Genomic DNA, 23,050 nt, shown 5'->3' with positions numbered 1-23,050 from the left:
TTACGGATTCGTCACTTCCGTTCTGGTGGCTTTCATCCACTTGACATTTCTGGTTCCATGTATTATTATTATTGTTGTTTGAGGGAAATAGCAATTATTATTGTCAAAAGGTAAAAGGAATGTTTTAAAAATGAAACCGGATCGGGAACCGGAAGACGAAGAAGAAGAAGAGAAAAAGGGCGGAGCGAATGAGTCGGACAAGAAAGCCGAGTTGCTGCGGGTTCTGAAGCTAACGTTGGCGAGCCAGAGTCACTTGCGAACTTTCGGGTATCCGGGAGAGGAATTCCGACGACGGAGTTGTCATCGCTGTGACCGGTCAACCTGCATGTCAGGTTTTGCGATCGATTCAGGAGAGAATCATCGCCGTGCCGTGCGCCACGAGACCGGGTCGTCGGCCATTTTGACTCGCGCAGGATTTGTGCTTCACTCGCGGTTTCGTTTCTTTTCAACAATTCTCACCGCATTTAGACGTCGATCTGGGGCGTGTGTGTGACGCGGATTTTTGAAGGCTAATTCGTCCATACACGAGGGTGTGATCTCTCGGTCGCCTGCAGGGCGCCTTTGGATTTCCCAGTCGCCTTGAGGGCGCCTTTGTACAGCTTCGGTTGTGTGACGGCCCTGGCCATCCACAAAGGATTCTGGTCGTTTGGACATCGTTCTAGCGATCGCTGGAGCGAATCAACTTTGTCTTGGAGCCGGGAATAAGAGACATTGGGGAATGTTCTTGTGGCACTCACTTGGAGCACATTGAGTTATATATTGCAAAACTGATGGTACCATCATAGGACATATTGATTGTACTTTTGAATACTATTGTTGATGTCCCGTTATTCTTGTGTGATCTCAATACAATATTTGTTTGTGAGTAACAATTGGGGTGGCCTCTCCATTGATCTTTGACACACAGAAGAACACATTTTTCTGCCGTGACTCCTCTCGGGGCTCGGAGGTACACCGTGACCAGGGGGTCGGGGTGGAGCACGTAACATCTTGCACACAACATATGTCCACTCTTCTTCTGACCAATATTTCCACCACTTCTCCTGATCTCCCTGTCATTGTCCCTACATTCCATGTCCCAAACCTCAGAAACCGATCTCCACTTCAGGCTGTACCCTGCCCATATGTAGTTGTAATTGTCATGGTTCTCTTTTTGAGGCAATGTTTTTATGGCCGGATGCCCTTCCTGACGCCAACCCTCTTATTCGCCTCCTAGGACATGCAGGGATACGGTGTACCTATTCTAAACCAGGGTACACACCAACCAGGTGTGTGTGTGTATATGTATATGTATGTATGTGTATGTATATATATAAATATATATATATATATATATACATACATACATACATACATACATACAAATGATACCGTCTGGTCTTCGATACGGTCTGGCACCCTGCTCTGCTCACCAAACTCTCCTCCTTTGGTATCCATGGAAATCTCCACGCATGGCTGGCGGACTTCCTCTCTGGTCGTAGTCAACGTGTGGCCCTGAATGGGTTTCTCTCATCTCCTCTTCCTGTTCAGGCTGGAGTTCCCCAAGGCAGTGTTCTGGGCCCTGTGCTTTTTCTGGTCTTCATCAATGATCTCTCTGACTCTCTTGAAAATCCTCTCTATCTCTTTGCTGACGACTCGACTCTCTGTCGCTCCATTCCTCATCCCTCAGATCGGCAGTATGCAGCCTCCGCACTCTGCAGACTGCTCTCCCCTCTGGTCTGGTGCTCCTGCCTCACACCTAGCCCGTCTTCAAGCTGTTGAAACCAAAGCGTTCAGAATCATTGGAATCTCCCGCGATGAAGCTAACTCCAAGGGCCTTTCACTCACTCACCGCAGGCAGGTTGGTGGTCTTTCCGTCTTCTACCGACTCCTCTCTGGCCTTGCCCCCCCAGCCCTCTCTGGGCTCTGTCCCCCAAATATTCCTACAGGTCGCACAAGATCCGCCTGCAACCCTCTTATGGTTAAACTGCCAAAATCGAGACTTTCTGCTCACCTTCACTCCTTCATTCCGCTTTTCTCCCGCCTCTGGAACAAACTCCCTCACTCTCTTCAATCCCACTCCACCCTCCAGGTCTTCAAAACAGCTGTTCACCACCATCTCTTATCCTCCCCCATCCGAAACCTTGATCTTTTCTACCCCCGCTAATTTCGGTCCCCTTGTGTTTTATACTTCTCCCACCCCCCCCCCCCCCTTCCCACGCCTCCTGCCCCCAAGCCCTCTCCCTCCCACACTTCTCCCTGCTCTCAAATGTTGTGGTTGTGTGCTTCCCCTTCTCTCCCCATCTTGTCTTCCGCTCCCTCTTTTTGTATATTTTGTTTGTCTGGTTGATTTGTTTGTGAAATAAATGTTAGCTCTTTCACGAGCCTCGATTCGGTATACAAAAAAACAAAAAACATATATATATTAATATATATATATATTAATATATATATATATATATATATATATATATATATATATATATATATATATATATATATATATATATATATATATATATATATATATACATACACACACACACACACATATATACACTGATACCAAGTTTGATTTAAATCCAGTCGGCTGTTCTCAAGTGTCACAATTTTACCTGACATAACCTCTGACCTTTGATCTCTTGATGCTGAAATCAAATCAGTTCATCTTTGCATGATAATATATTGTTACGGTTTTTAGAACCTTCACTTTATCAAATTTAGTATTAAAATCCCTAATAACTCCCGGTGTACATTTCCCCTTAATTGGCTGTTAATTGTTTGCACCTTAGTTAGTCCATCGCATCACGTAGCAAATAGCAGGCTTCCCTCAATAGTTATCTCATCATTATATGTCAGTATAAGGCTCTGTTTTTCCACTAGTTCATTGCGTTGCACCAAATCAAATAAGATAGATCCCCTTTCAATTGCCCAAAACCTCCATTGCCAACCGCATTGCTCCCTTTCCAACTGCATTGCTCCCTTTCCAACTGCATTGCTCCCTTTCCAACTGCATGCCTCCATTTCCAACTGAATTGCTCCATTTCCAACTGCATTGCCCCGTTACCAACTGCATTCGCCGCCATGCCATGTGTTCTAACTCGGGTAAGAAGGGCATGGCCCCACCTCGTCATCAGGAGGAGGAGAGAGCCAGCCCCGTTCAACCAACCGAGAAGGAGTGGGTTTGGCTTGAGAGGGCGGAGAAAGAAACATCGAGGAGGTTCAAGAAGATTCTAAGGTGGGGCCTATAAAACCCAGTGCGGGAAACCCCCACCTCAGTTCTGTGGAGGGAGGTGCTTGAGACGAGTGAGAGTCCGCAGATGGAGAAATCGTACAAGAGTCCCGTGGGTGTCGACGGAATTTCACAGACGCAGGAGGCGGAGAACGCTGCCGGTGAAGCCGAATACGTGGAGCTGCCGGCTGAAGCTGCCGGCTGTTTGCCGGGTTTTTCGCCTCGACCCCAGAGCGTGGACCGCGAGCTGAAGCCGGACCTAGACGCTACCATCTGCCTGGACTCTTCTCTCCCTTCCCATACCATCCCTGCCATTCCATCCATTCGTGTACATGAGTTTGTCTTGTTTGTCTTGTCTGGGGTTTTAAGTAAGTTTGTTTAAGTATAAGTTGCTCTGTGTCCATCTCTCCCTGTAAATTACTTTTATTCCATTTCTTTTCTTTCTTCTTTGGTTGTATAGTAATAATAAATATTTGTTCTTCCTTACTTTGGCTTCTTCTTCCTCGTCCGATCGTCCTTGTCTTTTCCATCATTGAACACCTGTGGCACGATTTGGCCAATGCTCACGATCGGGTTAGTCTTTGCTGAAAGGCGCGGATTCCGGATTGCTACACCGCTCGGCAAATACCATCTTATCCGGGGTTCGGGCGGAGCTATCCACCGGCTTCGTGGAGAGATTGGCGGAAGTGTACGGGACTCCCTTGACCAATCACCTCGGCCAATCTCACCCCACGAAGAAGCGGGATAGTTCCAGGACTCGGACGGCCAGTTTAAAAGACGAGGGGATTAACCCCCCCCCCCCCCCTCCCTCGGTAAGTGGAGTGCCAAAACCGAGGTCCGTAAAAATATACTTATACCAAGTCTGGTCAAAATCCCATCACTGGTTCACAAGTTAGTGCAGTAACAGAGCTTTTACTGAATGGGACCTCTGACCATTGACCTTTTAACCCTATAATTCAATCCCTTTATCTTTACATCATTATACATACTTGTACCAAGAGTGACTTGGTTCCCTTCAGCCGTTCGCAAGTTTTCGCGGTAACGAAAACCTATCAGACGGACAGAGGAACAACCCGGAAATATAATTCCTCCGACAACTTCATCGGCAGAGATATAAAACATTTTTATTTTCAACCGTTTAGCTTGTGTGTGCTTGCAAAGACAATATACTTTCTTTTTGAACACTTCAATAAAGGACCATTGCCTTGCTCACTGTACTTCAAGTTTACACTACTTCAAGTTAACTTCAAGTTCAGTGATGAATCTGCACAATGTAAAGTGATAAGTTGGGGATTAAAGCAAAGATGAATGGAGAATAAACTTTGCAAGGTAAGCAGACAAAGAAATAATTTGAAGAAAACAGACACCATATATAATCCCACAATCAATCCTACATAATACGTGCTTATTTTTAAAAAGCCATTTCATCTAAAACGTTACATTTCTTGCACCAAAGTTCTCAAGCTTATGCCCACATAAGAGATTCAAGGGAAACGTGAGGCACAGTAGCAAATTTCAGCATTCTTTTGTGAACAGTGGATCGGATGCTAAAACAAATGGGAAAAAAAACCCAAAAACCAAAAACCCAAAAACTTTTAAAGAACATACACGCTCATAAATAATCAGTACCTGGAAAAGGCTTCAGATTTTCCAATTGGGAAACCACTACCATAACTTTGTGTGTCGACTTTTCCACAATAGACTGCCGTGTGCTTTTGTCTGTCTTCAACAATATCCCAGTATTTTTGCTGAAAAAAGGAAAGACAGCATTGCATTGACAAACACGAGATCAAAAAGTTCAAAATCAAAAAGTCAAAAATCTAAAAGTTGGAAAAAAAAATTCAAAAAATAAAATAAAATAATTCTAAATAAAAAAGTTGAAAAAATAATAAGAAGAAATTCCATAGCCATTTAGTAGGTAAGGAATTAAAGTTTAAGACTGAAATCTGAAACTGAAAGATGCATGTTGGTCTTTTCGTCACCATTAACCAAAGAACGGACATTGTAAAAAGACTACCGAATTGACAATTAAAAAACAGTTAAAACAGATGTTTAAAAGGATGCATTTTTCAAGCTGCAAGCAGTTTACCTCAACTTCGCTTGAAAGTGGCTCATCCCTGGCAAAACACATTCCAAGGATATTTTTTGCAGTCCGATAAAACATAGTTAATGACACAGACTTTCCCTGCAATACAAATTACACACACAAGCTGCAAAGAGATAAGCAGTCCAAGACTAATGCACAGCAATCTGTTATTTTTTTTGTCAATATTTAAAGTCAACCTCTCCAAACAATACAAAGTCTTGATCGTAAATGGTGTGGGCACAACAGGAAAAAAAAAAAGGAAGAACATGAAGAAGAAGAAGAAGAAGAAGAAGAAGAAGAATAAACAACAATAATAATCTTTATGAAATGTAAGCTTGAGGGAAAGTAAGTTACCTTGAAAATGCATTCATGCAAACCTTTTAAAAAATCATCTTTGCTCCCTATAATAATTTCCTGATCATGATCACGGGATTTCCCCCGAATTTCATTTTCCAACACATTGCCAGCCGCCCTCAGCCTCATTCTGTTCTGACGAATAATTCCATTTGGAACTCCACTACTGGACGCCGAGGAACACTTCATCACAGAGCGCCCTCGGCGGGGCAATGCCAACACGTTCTGAAAAAATAAGTTATTTTTGACAGATCAAAATAAGAATGATCATAATGGCAAGAACGAGAGCAATAATAACAAGAGGGAGAATTGCTTTGGAATACATATCCCCTAATGGTCCCAATGAACGTTTTTGTTCCAAGCATTCAGCAATTGCTACAGAATAAGTTGCAGTTTCGATAACTTATCATAATAAAACCATGCAGCAAGTTTCAGTTCAACATGTTAAAGGGATTTGGAAAAGGTATGGAAAACCACGCGGAGGTCAGAATAACAGACGGAGACAAACAACAAACCTATATTACCGCCCTGTGAAACCAGTAGGGGACTAATATCTAGAACGGCATTCGGTAGAGCACATACCTCTGCCAGGCTAAACAGTTTACGTTTTATATCCCACTGATAGGCTGGATCTGGATCTGAAACAAAATCTCAACTCATGCACAACTTTGAGATACCGTGCTATACTATACATCGTTTTGGACCCATCACACATTGGTGAAGATTCACTTAAAAAATTCTACTAGCTGGATCCTGATCCAGATATTCACCAAAAATTAAATCGATTCTTCCTTGTCACACATCCAACCTGTCCAACATGTTTAGTCCAAATCCATCCATAACCTTTTGAGATATCCTGCTATGTATCGTTTTTGGCCCTATCTCCCAATGGTGAAGAATCACTTAAAAAATTAAGTAATTCTTATATCCGAATCCGTATTCAGATCTTCACCAAAATCGAATCGAATGGTCCTTTTCAGACACCAAAGCTCTCCACCAAGTTTTGTACAAATCCGTCCACAACTTTTTGAGATATCCTGCTATGTATCGTTTTTGGCCCTATCTCCGAATGGTAAAGAATCACCTAAAAATTTCTAGTAGCCGGATTCGAATCTGGATCTTCACCAAAATCGAATCACTTCGTTCTCGTCACATACACGACATCTCTGCAAAACTTCGTCCGAATCCATCCACAAATTTTTGACATATTTTGTTCACAGATGGACAAACAGACAGACAGGGGTGAAAACATAACCTCCATCCACCTTTGGTGGCAAAAGTAATAATTGGTGGTTGAATTCTGTGACATGGTATGCAAACCTTCTTAAAATTTCAAGTCAATCGGATGAAAATTGAGTGGTTTAGAAATTTGGCCTATGTCGACCTCAAAAATAGTTGGTGGTTGAATACAGTGATCAGAGATGCAAATACTCTTAAAATGTCAAGTCAATCAGATGAAAATTGAGGATTTTAGAAATCCGGGCCTAGGTTGACCTTTTGGCCTATGTTGACCTCAAAAATAGTTGGTGGTTGAATTGAGTGACCATATATGCAAATCCTCTTTAAATTTCAGTTAATCGGATGAAAATTGAGGATTTTAGAAATTTGACAAAGTTGGTGGGTGACCTTTGGCCTATGTTGACCTATTGACCTTTTGACCACAAAAATAAATGTCTTTTTGCTTATGACCAACTCCACCATTTGGTGAAGTTTCGTGAAGATCGATTGAAAATTGTTACCTCTAGGCGAATGACATACAGACAGACAAACAAACAAGACCAACCAATACATTTGAAAAATCTTCGATTTTCGCAAGTAACTAAACAGACAAATTGACAGACAGGGGTGAAAATATAACCTCCATCCACTTTTGGTGGTAGAGGTGAAATAGTTGCTGTGCTGAAATTCCACATAAGCTTTCATGAATTATAGACTTCAACATGAGGCTTTTGGACATCATTCCAATGGAAGAAATGATACAGCAATGTCACACATGCCACTAAATGTGACCATGCAGCCACAAACAGGAAAGGAATGGTGCAGTTGGTGCACCCTCACCTGACAATCTTGTGCCCTCAGAAGCTTCGCCTTTTCAGCCAAAACAGTTTGCTCCAATGCAGTTCGTACATCCATGGGCAGAGTGTCATATGACAAAAGGTACTTGCAGTAGGCCTCTTGAAGTTTAGCCAATCGGTCTTGAGCAGATCGTGGAACACCCAACAGATCGGCAAGGCGCCCCCACTTCTTTGGGTCGTTAACTCGCTGTACACCGCCCATTTCTTCCATCAATTGTGAGAAGCGTGCCAAGTCCAACTCGCAACCACCTGTAGAAAATGAAATGCAAACAAAGAATACTTACACAACAAACTATTAGCCAAGAAGAAAGGACAAATAAAGCAGGTGAGAGATTATCAGAAGCAGTAAAAACAAGGAGATTATAAAATAAATTTTTATGCAAATGAGTCGATGGATATGCCTCAGCCTGCGTCTGTCAGATGGCAACGCACCGTTAAGTTTAATATCATTTAACGATCACATGGAAAAAAAAATCTAATTGTCTTGTTCTTGTCACCTAACCAACTCGCCCACCAAGTTTAGTCGTAACTCGTCCATAACTTTTTTTTGATTGCCATAACATGCTATCATGCCGTTTGCATATCATGTTATATATCGCTTTCCCCGATCTTCAATGGTGAAGAATCAATTTAAAAATCCTCCTAGCCAAATTTCGAATCCGGATCTTCATCAAAATCTAATCATTTCGTCCTTGTCACATACACGACCTCTCTGCCAAATTTCGTCCAAAACCGTTCACAACCTTTTGAGATATCTTGTTCACGGAGAGACAGACAGGGCTGAAAACACAACCTCCATCCACCTTTGGTGGCAGACGTAATTAAAGGGCACATGAGAGGGGGTGCACAAGAAAGAACAGACACAAGTAGAAGAGAACATCAACAACAACATGCATTTTAAGGCCATTTTCCCTGCTAGAGCAGGGGTTAGCCTTGCGGTCCCCATGACAATCTTCTCCATCTTGCCCTATTTTCTGCATCTCCCCTTGTTAACCCCCTTGCCCGCATTTCTTCTTCCACCATCTTTAGCCAAGTCTTTCTCGGTCTTCCCCGTCCTCTACTTCCTTCTACATTCATTTCCATCACTCTTCTCAACCAGTCACTTTCATCCTTCCTCAACACATGACCAAACCATCTCAACCTGTTCCTCTTCACAGCATCAATCACAGGCTCTATTCCCATCATCTTTCGCAATTCATCATTTGTCTTCCTCTCTCTCAACGATACTCCACACATCCACCGAACCATTCGCATTTCCACCCTTTCCAGCCTTCGTTGCTGCTCTATGTTCATTAGCCATGTCTCGCTCCCATAAATCATAACACTTCTAATCATAACACAATCATAACACAATCATAGAAGAGAACATCAGATACTTCAAAATGAAGTTATGGTTTGCAAAAATATTTTCGTGCATACAACGTTTTATCTATTGAACCCAAAACTGCAGCGGTTCAACACCACCAGTGAGATTTTTCAAATGTTGGAATAGGAGATGTTGACCTACCTATGAGTGGTAGCTTGTCCAACACTATGCCCTGAGCCAGAAGGTGTTTTCGGATACACGCCAAGCGCTGCTCACTGGGTCCCCAGCGCTGCCACAGCTTGTGTACGTGTTGAACTTGCGTCACAAAGCGCATCTCCTCATTCAGTTTGCATTCAGGCCTCCAATCGGCTGGTGGGATGACGAGGCACATCCCGTACAGCCGCACCTGATCTCGGACGCTTTCGAGGTAGGCGACAGGATCATGAAACTCCTTGGATGAGGGTCGGAAGGTTGGAATTTCCTCGAGCGAGGACTTGGAGGGTGCAATCTTTCTGCCCACCTCAACGCAAGCCCCCACTGGAATGGACACAGGTTGGTCTTGTGCTGCAGCTTTAGGATGATTTGAGGTAGATTTGTAGTGTACTTTTTCCTCTGAGTTGCATTGTGCTTTCTGCACGGCAGTTGTGTTACCTGAAGTCCTCTCCAAAGTCTTTTCAGCTGAGCTTTTCCGAAAGCAACGCTTTTCATCAACAAGCGAGCCATTTGCATGGGGAATGTTTCGTCTGCTCTTTATTTTCGCTGCACATTGAACATCAACTTGAGGGCTGTTCGAGCTTGTGGATTGCTTAGCTGCGCACTTGTTGCTTTTCTTTGATGCCTTCTTGCAGTTGCTGGAGACAGTACATTTGGTGACTTCTACATTTAGTTTTTCGTCAACTCCTTTCTTTGTGGCATTAACAATTTGGCTTTTGGAATGACTCTTGCTACCAGATGCTGATGCTGGCATTGTCCTTTCTGAGGTCCTGCTGTCAAGCGACTTGTTACAGTGCGGTTGCAAAACCGGTTTTATTGCTTTCACTTTATCATATTGCAGTACATCTTTGACAGTCACACTTGCCTTTCTTTTCACCGCTGACGGAGCCTGTCTGTTTTTCAATGAAGCTTTCTGATCAATATCAGTGTGTGGACTTTCACTCTTAATGCCACTTTTCAGTCTCGTCATCTTGCTCTCCAGAGATCTTTCAAAGATATTGCCATTACACAAATTCCCAGACACACTTCTTCGCAGCCTGGTAGAATGTTTATTTCGCTCGCTTCCAGGAAGCTCCGATTGCTCAGCAAGCGCTCTCCTGTTAACAGTGCCATTGATTTGGGCCAATTTCACCAACTGACGAGTCTGCATGCACGACAGCCGTCCATTGGGCCAAGGTCCAGCTCTCACGCCACCCTTTTTGCCGCCTTCGCACGGCACATCTGGAAGGGTTGGACAACTAGAGCTTGCATTGTTAATAGTGCTAGCACCCAAAGGATTCCCTGAGTTTGTGGGCCTAGCCAGACGCCCTCTCCTCGATGCCTGTGGCTCAAAGCGCATGGACGTCCTCCGAGAAGGTTCCCTTTTGTTTGTAGTGTAAGTTACCCTTCCATTGCGTACTGTCACAGTGTATTTGAGACGCCTTGGCAACATGCGCGCCGCTTTTCTAACTCCAGTTGAAGAATTTCTTCCAGATACACCCATGGCTTCAGAGTCTATCTTCTTTAGCACCTGACAGAAAGAAAACAAAAAATAATAATGATTATTTGTGAAGTTTAACAATCATTCAAGCAATTGATAGTTTTTGTTTTGTTTTTTTTTTTTGTTTTTTTTTGTATACATAATCGAGGCTCGTGAAAGAGCTAACATTTATCACACAAACAATTCAAACAGACAAACAAACAAAGTGTATAAAAAGGGGAGCGGTAGACAAGATAGGGAGAGAAGGGGAAGCACATAAACAACATTTGTGAGGGACATGGGGAATGTGTGGGAGGGAGAGGGCTTGGGGGGAGGCGGCGTGGGAAGGGGGGGGGGGGGTGGGAGAAGTATAAACACAAGGACACCAAGGACTTCCAGGAAGAAAGTTGGTATTTCAAAAAAGAGGATTTGGGGTGAAATTAGCGGGGGTAGAAAAGATCAATGTTTTGGATGGGGGAAGATAAGAGATGGTGGTGAACAGCTGTTTTAAAGACCTGGAGGGAAGAGTGGGATTGAAGGGAGTGGGGGAGTTTGTTCCAGAGGCGGGAGAAAAGAGGAATGAAAGAGTGAAGGTGAGCAGAGAGTCTTGATTTTGGCAGTTTAACCATAAGATGGTTGCAGGCAGATCTTGTGCGACCTTTGGGAATATTTGGGGGACAGAGCCCAGAGAGAGCTGGAGGAGCAAGGCCAGAGAGGAGTCGGTAGAAGACGACATCGGGAGAAAAAAAATGTTCCATTTCCAAACCACTTTAATGGATACCTTGTTTACACACGAGAAGATTCAATAATTTGAAATAAAATAAGCAAAAGGACAGAAAGGTGCAACAAAAATTTTAAATCTGCACTGCATTTTTTTCCGAAAGTAAACAACCTGAATGTGTTAAAAAGATGCACCAACCGACCGGTAAGCTGCAGAAAACCTACAGGCCAAGGATTTTAAAAGGTCCATATATCAAAGGTCTGTGCACTCTAACTCCCAAACTAGAACATTGTCTTGCAAGTACAAAAAGGCACTTTGACAGAATCGCCTTTCTCTGCACGGTTGCCTTTAATAATGCGGTCAATGCAGCAATGGATAGAGCGATTTTTAGATTGACGTTTTAAACCACTGATAAATGAACACTTCCAGAAATAAATAAATAAATAAATAAATAACAAAGATGGATAAGTGGTGCCACAAAACAAATCTTTCAGTTTGCCAAACAAGCAGTGACTCGCTCGCATCCAACTCTGGCAAATAATGAGTCAGCAGCATCGCAATGGCCTTTCCCTTCCGAAATGCCGTCATAACTTTGGTGGTGTGTAGTGGTCATGAAATGGACAATGAAGAGATGTGACCAACGTTCACCTTATCCCAATAAATCATGATCACAACCTGCAGTTGAAGACTATAGTATTGTAAATTATACTGGTAATTCTGGCAGTAACTCCTTCACTATCCAACCCCCTCCCTACCGCCTTCAACCCCTTCCATTTAAAAATGGGATTGCAGTGTAGCATGAAATCCAAGAAATATTCTGGCGAATCCTCATCGGGTTTTTTTATATTTTTATTTTCAGAGGAATCCTTAAAAATATGTAGAATCCCTCAGATATGTTGAGATTACATAAACCCCCCCATTTCTGTTTACATGGGCTCACATAACCATGTTGGGCAGTGGAATAAAACGCAAGGTAGACATCAGTACTGCCCAATTACAGTGGCCCTTTAGAAGAGAGACGGAGAGCAAAAATCCTAATTAATTTATGCTCCTTCCACCATTGGCAGCAACTTTGTGAAATTGGGTGGAAACGAACGAAGATGCTTCCAACTGCTATGAATGTTTGTCCTGGCATCAAACAAAGGGATATTATTTTCGAGTGTTCGAGTGAGCTATCTGGGCGACCCTGACCAATGATGCAATTTTCCCACACATATGATTGCCACTCTTTTTGTCACTGCTTCCAGGGCACTCACTACCAACCATAGGAGCACCAACGGCCTGAACACGAGATAGTCTTCCTCCAATAAATATGAATGAATGATCGTTTTAAGGCCATTTTTCCCCGCAAGAGCGGGGGTTAGCCTTGCGGGGCCCATGACAATCATGGTTCCCTGTTTGAGGCAATGTTTTTATGGCCGGATGCCCTTCCTGACACCAACCCTTGGTCGCCTCTTACGATGCGCAGGGATACGGTGTACCTATTCTAAATCGGGGTACACACCTTGATCATTCATCCCAGCAAGCTGGTACTCAATTTGCCGACCTCGGAAAGATGACAGGCTGAGTCAACCCCCCTGGCGTTAATTCAGCGATCGATCGGGATTCGAACCCAGGATCCTAGGATCCCAAGCCGGCACCCTAACCGCTAAGCCAACACCAGGCTTCCTCAAATGGGGGGGGGGGGGGGGAACAAATCCATGTCCTCTATTAGAAACACCACTGGGGGCGTAGTGAAGCAATTGTATTGCGCTGAAATGGCAGAGCACTGGTACAGTGCACCAGAGGACCTGGATTCCATTCCTGGTCTGGGCATGTAATTTTCCCACATATATCAATTTAATTATTTATAATCCTGTTCATTAATAAAATTCTTATAATAAAGGTTTGTTGAACATTTCATGCCAAAATCTCAAATGGTAGTAAAAGCATCATGTCCTGGACAGATGCACTGAAGCCGGATGGTAAATCAATATAGAAACACGAAAACGATTACAAAACCCAACAGTCTAATCGATCCATCGAACCAAAACTTGGTACAAAAACCCTGACTGACGTCCAACATAATCGTTTACCCAGCTAATGCAGGCTGTCACATTCCATTTGCTAACTATTTAAAACATCGGAAATACCAGTCATACATCACAAACATGAAAAAAACCAAAATGCTTGAAGATCATTTCAGAAGTGAATTCTGAGAAGATCTTGGGGAACGGAGAGATACTTTTGGCTGATCTTTCGTTTGTCAATTCATCTGAGATGGACATTGACATTTGATGGACAAGTGTGATAGGTATGACTATCTTGCCCATACGTCATAAAAAGCTTCTTATATGTACCCAAAGCCACAAAGCACATCCAATAATAGTTTATACGGATTTGTAAAATCCGCTGATGTGGAAGATGACTGCGTTGTTTAATTTTCACTTTTCATCGATGTCAATCCGACGTATTAAAAAGCCAATGGAAATGCTTCATTTGACCATCCGTGGTTGAACACAATCATGGCAGTTTAGGTAGGAAGGCAACAACAAAAAGCAACAACAATTCTGTGCCGATCAAAGCAAGGCATCGTTGTTTAACCTGTCCTGAGTTACCTGGCATCACAAAAACGGAGTTGATCAAACAGCAATTTGCTTATTTACACATCAATAACTGACAAAAGGTGGAAGTCTATAAACAGTCGATAAACACAAAGAATGTCTGTGAAAATGGTGCGTTTGTTTGTTTAACCTGACGACTTATCGGTTTAATTGCACACCCCCGTTTACATGACAACTGACACTACCAACTGGGACAGATCATCTTTGCCCATGCCTTCTGTCATCCGTATTTAAAGGAGTGCAATAGGATCATCACACTGTATACATAACTATGTGGTTTCATAATGCGGTGCTCAATCTGAGGGTGATGCATTTGCAACAATTATTATGCCATCTTTACCATCATAACTAGAAGGGCACTTGGTAGCGCGCATACCTCCGCCAGGCTCAACAGTTTACGGTTTGTATCCCACTGATAGGCCGGATCTGGATCTGGACCTTAACCAAAATCAAATCGGCTTGTTCTAGTCGCCAAACAAACTCATCCATCAAGTTTCGTCCGAATCCGTCCACAACTTAAGATATCGTATACACAGACAGAACCAAACAGACAGACACGAGTAAAACACACAACCTCTGCCCACCTTCAGTGCTGGAGGTAATGACCAACAGGGAAGTAATTGAAATGAAGCCTGAGAAATACAAATTGCTGTGCCAGACAAGGCAGAGAACAAAAAGTGTGTATACAACACACACACACACACACACACACACACACACACACACACACACACACACACACACACACACACACACACACACACACACACACACACACACACACACACACACACACACACACACACACACACACACACACACACACACACACACACACACACGTTGTCGTGTTCACGGGTCGGTTAACATCGCCTATAAACGGATGGACTGAAAAAGGCTTCAAGGGTGTGTTCAATTATATCGGCAGTAAACGCTCACTCGCACCTGAGGAGAATCACAAGAACCTTAAAGCTTTTATAAAACCAAACGGGTTTAGTCCAGAACAACAAAAGCAGGAGAAAATAAATTCAATAACAACTATATATATATATAAACAAGGAGGTAAAATAAATCAGAAGAAAACAAAGTCGCCTCACTCCAAAGTTACAGACAGGAAAAAGGGACAAACCTGGGTGACTTATTTCTGGTGGCAGAAGGGGGGGGGGGGGGCGGGAGGATGGGCACAGAGCAGGCAATGAGCGATGGGTAGTAGGACAGGCAGAATGACGAGACAGCAGGACGATGGTGGGGCGATGAGGAGATGAGCAGGAAGTTGAACAGGCAAGGGGCAAAGAGGAGAACAGCACCAGGGCCAAGGAAGGCAGGAGGCAGGTTCTCAGTTCTCACAAAACAGTTCTGACCCCTCATGGCAAACTCCGGATCCGCCATATTATATACATACATACATATATACATACGTACATATAACATAGGATCACTCGCCAAAATAATATGCTTACAATTCGGAAATGTGAAATGAAATGGACCTTGTTCCTGAATTTTTTTTTAATGATAATTATTGCTCGAGGGTTTTCTGAAAAATAAACTGATGGAGCACTTCAGCTTGTGTTACCGTACTGAGAAAAAGAGAAAAAAACACCCAAACACACGAACACAATCGATTGTTCTGATTGAAACAATGCACATCAACGAAACGGGGGATTTTCTGTCATACGTGTTCAGACCTTGCTGAAAATGCATTTTTCTTTTAAACTACATAGTTATAACTACTCCTCAGGGAGCGAGAGGATTTGTTTAGAATTGGCATCGTTTACGCAACCGCAACACGCACTCCCTCTGGCCGGGGTCAGTTACTTGCACTATTCCACGTGTACAGGCGAAAATCACAGTATTCTCCCCACATTCGCGGTGGTGTGGGGAAGGTGGGGGGTTTATTTCATGGCCATGACCTGACCCTGTGTACCCCAAGCACGATTGTAAAATTTGGTGTTGGTCATTTTGCATTCCCTAAGGACTAAACATACAAAGATTGCCTTTATTTGTTCGACAGCAGCTTCTTCCCTTGTTGTACATAAGTTCCACAAACGGACGGGGTACAGTTCCTTCCAATCAATCGCCTCAAGGCTTTGGAACAAACTCCCAATTTCAATGAGAAATATAACAACAGTCAAATCTTTTTAAAAGTACCTGAAGTCTTATTTATACCCTTCTGTGCAGCAGTTTTTCACCTCCCCAAACCCACTTCTATCCCTCCTCCCTCCATCCTCCTCCCTCCTCCCTCCATCCCCCCCCACCCCCCTTTCCCAGACCATACAACAGGCTGCCTCACCTTTGCGTTCAGTCACCAAGGACACAGGGCTTCCACTTCATGCCCACACCATTATATTATTGGTTAACCGATTAATGTCAAGCAACATTTGAAATGCAAATTAGTGAAGGGCAACAATCCAGTAATTCTGCAACAATAAAAACTTTCCAAATTCATGTAAAATTCACATTGATGCTGAAGAAAAATGCACACAAAATACAGCGATGAACTTCGAGAAAAAACGAAAAATGACAAAGCTTTGAGGAATAAGTTAACTAACACTAACACACACACACTAACACACACACACTAACACACACACACACACACACACACACACACGCAAACACACACACACTAACACACACACACACGCAAACACACACACACGCAAACAAACACACACACACACACACACACACACACACACACACACACACACACACACACACACACACACACACACAATCACACACACACACACACACACACACACACACACACACACACACACACACACACACACACACACACACACACACACACACACACACACACAGTTCAGAAAGTATTCAGACCCCTTCACTTTTTTCACATTTTGTTATGTTGCAGCCTTATGCTGAAATCGTTTAAATTCATTTTTTCCCTCATCAATCTGCACTCAATACCCCATAATGACAAAGAGAAAACAGGATTTTAGAAAGTTTTGCAAATTTATTAAAAAGAAAAAACTGAAATATCACATTGACATAAGTATTCAGACCCTTTGCTATGACACTTGAAATTTAGCTCAAGTGCCTCCCATTTCTCTTGATCATCTTTGAGATGTTTCTACACCTTGATTGGAGTCCACCTGTGGTAAATTCAATTGATTGGACATGATTTGGAAAGGCACACACCTGTCTATATAAGGTCTCACAGCTGACAAATCACACCAGAGCAAAAACCAAACCATGAGGTCGAAGGAACTGCCTGCAGAGCTCAGAGACAGGATTGTGTCGAGGCACAGATCTGGGGAAGCCTACAAAAAAATTTCTGCAGCATTGAAGATTCCCAAGAGCACAGTGGCCTCCATAATCCTTAAATGGAAGAAGTTTGGAACAACCAGGACTCTTCCTAGAGCTGGCCTCCCGGCCAAACTGAGCAATCAGGGGAGAAGGGCCTTGGTAAGAGAGGTGACCAAGAACCCGATGGTCACTCTGGCTGAGCTCCAGAGATCCTGTGTGGAGATGGGAGAAACTTCCAGAAGGACAACCATCACTGCAACACTCCACCGATCTGGGCTTTATGGCAGAGTGGCCAGACGGAAGCCTCTCCTCAGTGAGACATGAAAGCCCACTTGGAGTTTGCAAAAAATCTCCCAAAGGACTCTCAGACTGTGAGAAACAATATTCTGTGGTCTGACGAAACTAAGATTGAACTGTTTGGCTTACATATACATATATACACAATACACATATATACTGTTATGTTTATAGGGGGTAGGCAGTGATTACCTTAGAACCAGGTGGAATATATAGATTAGTGTGCTCCAATTGGCGTGAAGAAGAAGAACCACCTCATGTAATAAGTAGGGACTTTGTATTAGACCGACTGTCGGGTTAAGAGTGTATCTTCGTCCCCATTATGAGGAGTGGGGTATGTTAATTAACTCGGGGATTATGGATAATTTATCTCTTGTACGTCGTTACCTCTAATTTATTTCCTATGTCCCTTTTGGCACCACACCGTAGACACATAGCCAAGCCATGCAATGGCCCGCATTTAAACTCACTAATAAAAAAATCTAACCGGAAGTCATGCATTAAGCACTGCCACTGACAACACTGACTTTGGAAGCATGCGGGACGAAAGATGCAAGGCCATGCCCAGAAGGGCAGTGATCGGTCAGGGTTTTGATTGAAGGGGAGGACTGGTAAGAAGCACATGCTGATTGGTGAAGCACGACAGATGACATCAGAGCAGCGTGTACAAAGTAGTTGGAGCGGCGGACATTTTTTCTTCTCATTCTGGATGCCATAGCGAATGGTCGTGGTTGCTCCTCTCTTTACCCTTCTCGGTTTTGTATCTGGCAGTAACGGTTGTGTTGCTGATCTTCTCGTTCATCTTCTCCTCGTTCCCCTGTTCGTCTGGGCATTGAGAGCGAACGTTCCCTCTTGCACCTCTCGTTCCAAAAGCAATAGTGGATGGTTGTGCTTCGCTCTCTGCACGGGGAGGCTTCATCTTGAGCAGCCGTATTCCGGCATCGAGCTGGTGGTCGTGAGGTGGAAGAGCTACGGACGAAGAGATGCGGATTTACCCAAGCAAGAATGATAAACTGCACAACTCCTGTTCGTTTCACGTGCGAGACCTGGAGTGAAGAGACGCACAGTGAGGCCTGCTTCGCGCCAACGAGCGCATTTCGCGCGCAAAGACACCAAGGCCTCAGACAATCGTTTGACGATTCCTGGCGAGACGCATCGATCGAGTGAGCCAAGTGCAATTAAAGCCACACACGTTGATTTTATATATCATTATATTTCCCTTTGTCTGTGCACTGGATCTGTGTGCGGGGACGTCCCATTTAGGATTTTATTTATGCAACCTTCACATACACGGATTATTCTTACGAGTCCTTACGGATCGCCAACTTGTAGTCAATCGCAAGCATCCGTAAATAACTCGCTGGTATCCGTAGATAACTCGTCACAACTCGCAACAACTTTTGACATGTCAAAAATCATCTTCCGTTATTTACGGAAGCTTGCGATTGACTACGAGTTGGCGATCCGTAAGGACTCGTAAGAATAATCCGTGTATGTGAAGGCACCCTTACTGCGCATTATTTTGTATTACCGGCATTTCTTTTAACTAGGGCATTGCCCGTACGTGGGTGCCCGTTCCTTGCCAAAAAAAAAAAAAAACGCTACCCGTACGCTCTACCCCGCCCGTACGCCCGTAAACAAAAAAAACAACGCTCTTCGCTTCCGCCCTTCGCTCTGACTGAATTGGGAGAAATAATGCGCATAAGAAATCGAATTACGTACCGTAATGGCGGTCAGCTCGTAACGCGCTCAGCTCCGCTCGTCTCACATCGGCCACGCCTACGCAACAAAGCGTTCTGTGATTGGCTGCCGGAAGTGAAGTCTTCACTGTCCGGAAGTTCGCAAATCGCAGTTACGATGAATCGTTTTAATTTAATCGCAGTTTGAATTCGTTTTAAAACATAGTTTAACGGCAACATAGTTTTCCAACGTGAAATAAATGAATACGCTGTCAAATGTGCCGTCCGAGGCAGAGTCTGATCGCCACGTTCGGCACACGTGATAGCTCGCTGCTCTCTGATTGGTTGAAGCGTTTTTTGGACATAGCTCGGTAAGTACTTCTCCGATTAATTTAAAACCTTGAAAAGGCACATCCTCGGGTCCCCAGCAATATACCTGGCAAGTTTCAAGTATATCGGACCCGTGGTTGTCGAGAAACATCGGTCACAGACAAACGTACAAACGTACAAACAGAGATTACTGGAATTATAGATAGATAAAGCCGGTATTTTTGGACAGTTATTTTTTGCAGGTTTGAGGACTGCCGGTGGGATCCGTGAAGGTAAGGCTCCGGTTCTCTCCCTCCCTCTCGTTTCCCCACACGTATTCTTTGCCATTTGAACTGAACACCTCGGAGTAACAGCTCGTTTGGTCATCCGTGCCACCTTAAGGTGTTCACCAAGGGTAGTCACACGACAATACACACATATATATACACTACTGGTGAAAAGTTTTAGAACACCTCAATCTTTCCAGTTTTTATTGAAATTTACGCAGTTTAATGTCTCAATGTACTCTGAAATTAAGCATAGAACAAATAAACAATTGGAGATAAAAAATAAATCATAGAATAATTTTGTTTAACAAAATTTAATTTAAATTTTTGACTCAGCAAAGTAGCCACCTTTTGCAGATATAACCGCCAAACACACTCGTGGCATTCTTTCTACAATGGAAATCAAATATTGTTTGGGAAGTTCTTCCCAACACTGTTGCAGAAGTTCCCACAAATGTGTTGCACTTGTAGGTTGCTTTGCTTTCACCCTTCTGTCCAGGTCATCCCAAACCAGCTCGATGGGGTTTACGTCTGGAGACTGTGCTGGCCATTCCTTGATTTGAAGCCTACCGGCCTGTTCTTTTCCTCGAAGGTAGTTTTGACATAGTCTGGGGGGTGTGTTTAGGGTCATTATCTTGCTGTAGGATGAACCCCTGACCAACTCGGCATATACCAGAGGGTATTTGCATGGCGCTGCAAAATGCTGTGGTAGCCCTTTTGGTTCAGGGTGCCAGTCACTCTGTGCAAGTCGCCGACTCTGGATTAAGCAAAAGAGCCCCAGACAATCACGCTTCCTACTCCATGTTTGACAGTTGGTGCCACACACTGAGGAACCATCATTTCGCCTACTCGGCGGCATACAAAAACCCTGCGTGATTAACCAAAGATTTCAAATTTTGAGTCATCGGTCCATAAGACCTTCTTCCAGTCTTCAGTAGTCCACTGGTGGTGCTTCATGGCCCAAGCAAGCCTCAAATTCTTATTTTGCCATCTTAGCAATGGCTTTCTTACTGCCACTCGACCTGTCAAACCTGAAGCTCAAAGTCTTCTCTTCACAGTTGAAACAGAGACTTGCTTACTTCGACCAGTGTTAAGCTGTGCTTGAAGCTGTTGTCCTGTGAGCCGCCTATCATGCAAGCTGTTGACTCTCAGAAACTTGTCTTCTGATTCTGTTGTGGCTTTGGGTCTGCCAGACCTCTTCCTGTCAGAGTTTCCTCCAGTTTCCAATATACTACTTCCTGCAGTGCAATATTGTCCAAATAATGCTTCAGAGGGCGTAATAACAGTCTGTTCCAATACTGTTTATATACAGACAGGGGGTTTGCTATCAAGTAATCAGTAGAGGTTCGGACACCTGTAGGAATTGTTTGCATCAACTTTCAAGGCTTAATTTACTTACATTGCTGCAGAACAGCTGTAAGTTGTTAACCTATTACTTGTTCCCTGAAGAAGGCCTTTTTTTTTTTTTACAATATAACTTTTTTATACTTAACTGTATACAATAGCCAAATATAACTGTATACAATTTTACAATTTAACCTAAACTTTTTTTTAACCTCGAGCAGTTCACTGCTTACCTCTGTACCATTTCAGGTTATTCACTGGACATTAAACTGCGTAAATTTCAACAAAAACTGGAAAAATTGAGGTGTTCGAAAACTTTTGACCAGTCGTGTACACATATATATACAGACTTGGCATTTAATATGGAATTATTTTTTTTTCTTGACTTGGGTTTACTTTCTTAACTCAGTATATCAATCTGGTGAGTTTCTTTTACACTTTGGTGATTTATTTGTTTAAAGAACCATGTCACTGATTGTCTGTCGCAGCAAGAAGTCAACAACAAGATTATATCACCGGTGGCGTGGCAAAATGTACGGACAGGTGCATTTGATGATTGGCTTCACAGTCGGGTATACAAGGGTTGTTGCGTTCTGTATTAGTGGAAAACAACTGCTGCACATCTCCAAAAGTTATTGCCGCTTCCTCTGGAGATGGTCCGTCAACTCAACAATGCTGTTTGTCATGGAGTGGTGGCTTTACGAAATTACGGCATGAAACAGGGTGCTATTGCTCGGCAGTATGGCATCACTCAAGGTCAGGTGTCAAAGATCCTGAAACAAAATGCTCAGAGGGGTGTCCCTACTCCAATACCGAGGCCAGGACGTCCCCGCAGAACCACAAGGAGGGATGATCGCCAGCTGCACCGGTTAGTCCGCAATGGCCGTACCAAGTCAGCTAATCGGCTTGGGGCTGAGTGGCAGCAACTGACAAATGTGCCTGTATCCAGAAGGCTATTCAACCAACGACTGTTTCAAGCAGGCTATCGTGCCAGGCGTCCCCTGAGAAAGCCACCCCTGACCAGACAACACCGCCAGCACCGATTGCAGTGAGCCAGAGCACCGTCGATGGCAGCCAGGACACTGGAATCACGTGAGCTTCAGTGACGAGTCTAGATTTCTGGTCTATCGTCAAGATGGCCGCGTCCGAGTACGCAGACAAGTGCATGAAGCCTACAACAAAGATTGTATAGTGCCAAGAGTCCAAGCTGGAGGTGGTGGGGTGACCGTTTGGGCTGCTTTTCATGCAGGGGGCAAAACTGACCTGGTTGTTCTGAATGGAAACCTGAACCAGTTAAAGTACAGGGCCATTCTGAAGAAACATTGCTTCCATTTGCTCGTGCAGCCTTTCGAGGAAACTTTGTCTTCCAAGATGACAATGCACGGCCTCATCGTGCTCGCATGATCCAACACTTTCTTGCTGACCGTGGTGTAGAGCATATGGAGTGGCCTGCCATATCCCCGGATATGAATCCGATAGAGAACTCGTGGGCAGAATTAACGCGTCAAATCGACCACTTGGACCAGCAGCCGACCTCTGTGTGTGAATTGCAGCAGGCTATTGTCACTGCATGGCAAGCGATTCCTGTCCAAACCTTGGCAAATCTCGTGAACAGCATGCCTCAACGTGTACGTGCTCTCCTGAATGCTCGTGGGGGTTACACGAAGTACTGAACTGTAATTTTACTGTCCGTAATCCCAGTCGTAATTTAACTTTTGTTAAAAAAAAATTTGGCTAATGTGCAAAATAAAGAGATACTTCGGGAAAACGTACAGAAGTTTAACACAGTACTGTCCATGAATTGAGTTCGATATCAGTTTACATCGCTTA

General features: G+C 43.6%; 1 protein-coding gene across 6 annotated transcripts in view; it reads right to left on the bottom strand.

Moving 5' to 3' along the window:
* LOC137434509 (protein Jumonji) overlaps positions 1-23,050 on the bottom strand; it is a 181,737-nt gene that overhangs the window by 26,351 nt on the left and 132,336 nt on the right. For all 6 annotated transcript variants that reach the window (XM_068127601.2, XM_068127604.2, XM_068127605.2 and 3 more), the window contains exons 8-12: positions 9,234-10,755; positions 7,710-7,975; positions 5,652-5,876; positions 5,301-5,396; positions 4,841-4,959 (exon numbers count right to left, since the gene is read on the bottom strand). In XM_068127601.2, coding sequence (XP_067983702.1) covers positions 4,841-4,959; positions 5,301-5,396; positions 5,652-5,876; positions 7,710-7,975; positions 9,234-10,755 — 2,228 coding nt within the window. The remainder of the gene's footprint in view (positions 1-4,840; positions 4,960-5,300; positions 5,397-5,651; positions 5,877-7,709; positions 7,976-9,233; positions 10,756-23,050) is intronic.

The sequence above is a fragment of the Myxine glutinosa genome, chromosome 10 (genome assembly GCF_964187855.1).
Source record: "Myxine glutinosa chromosome 10, kmMyxGlut1.1, whole genome shotgun sequence".
Classification (NCBI taxonomy): Eukaryota; Metazoa; Chordata; class Myxini; order Myxiniformes; family Myxinidae; genus Myxine; species Myxine glutinosa.
Note: the sequence above shows the minus strand (reverse complement) of the source record. Positions and strands in the feature narration are given on the sequence as shown.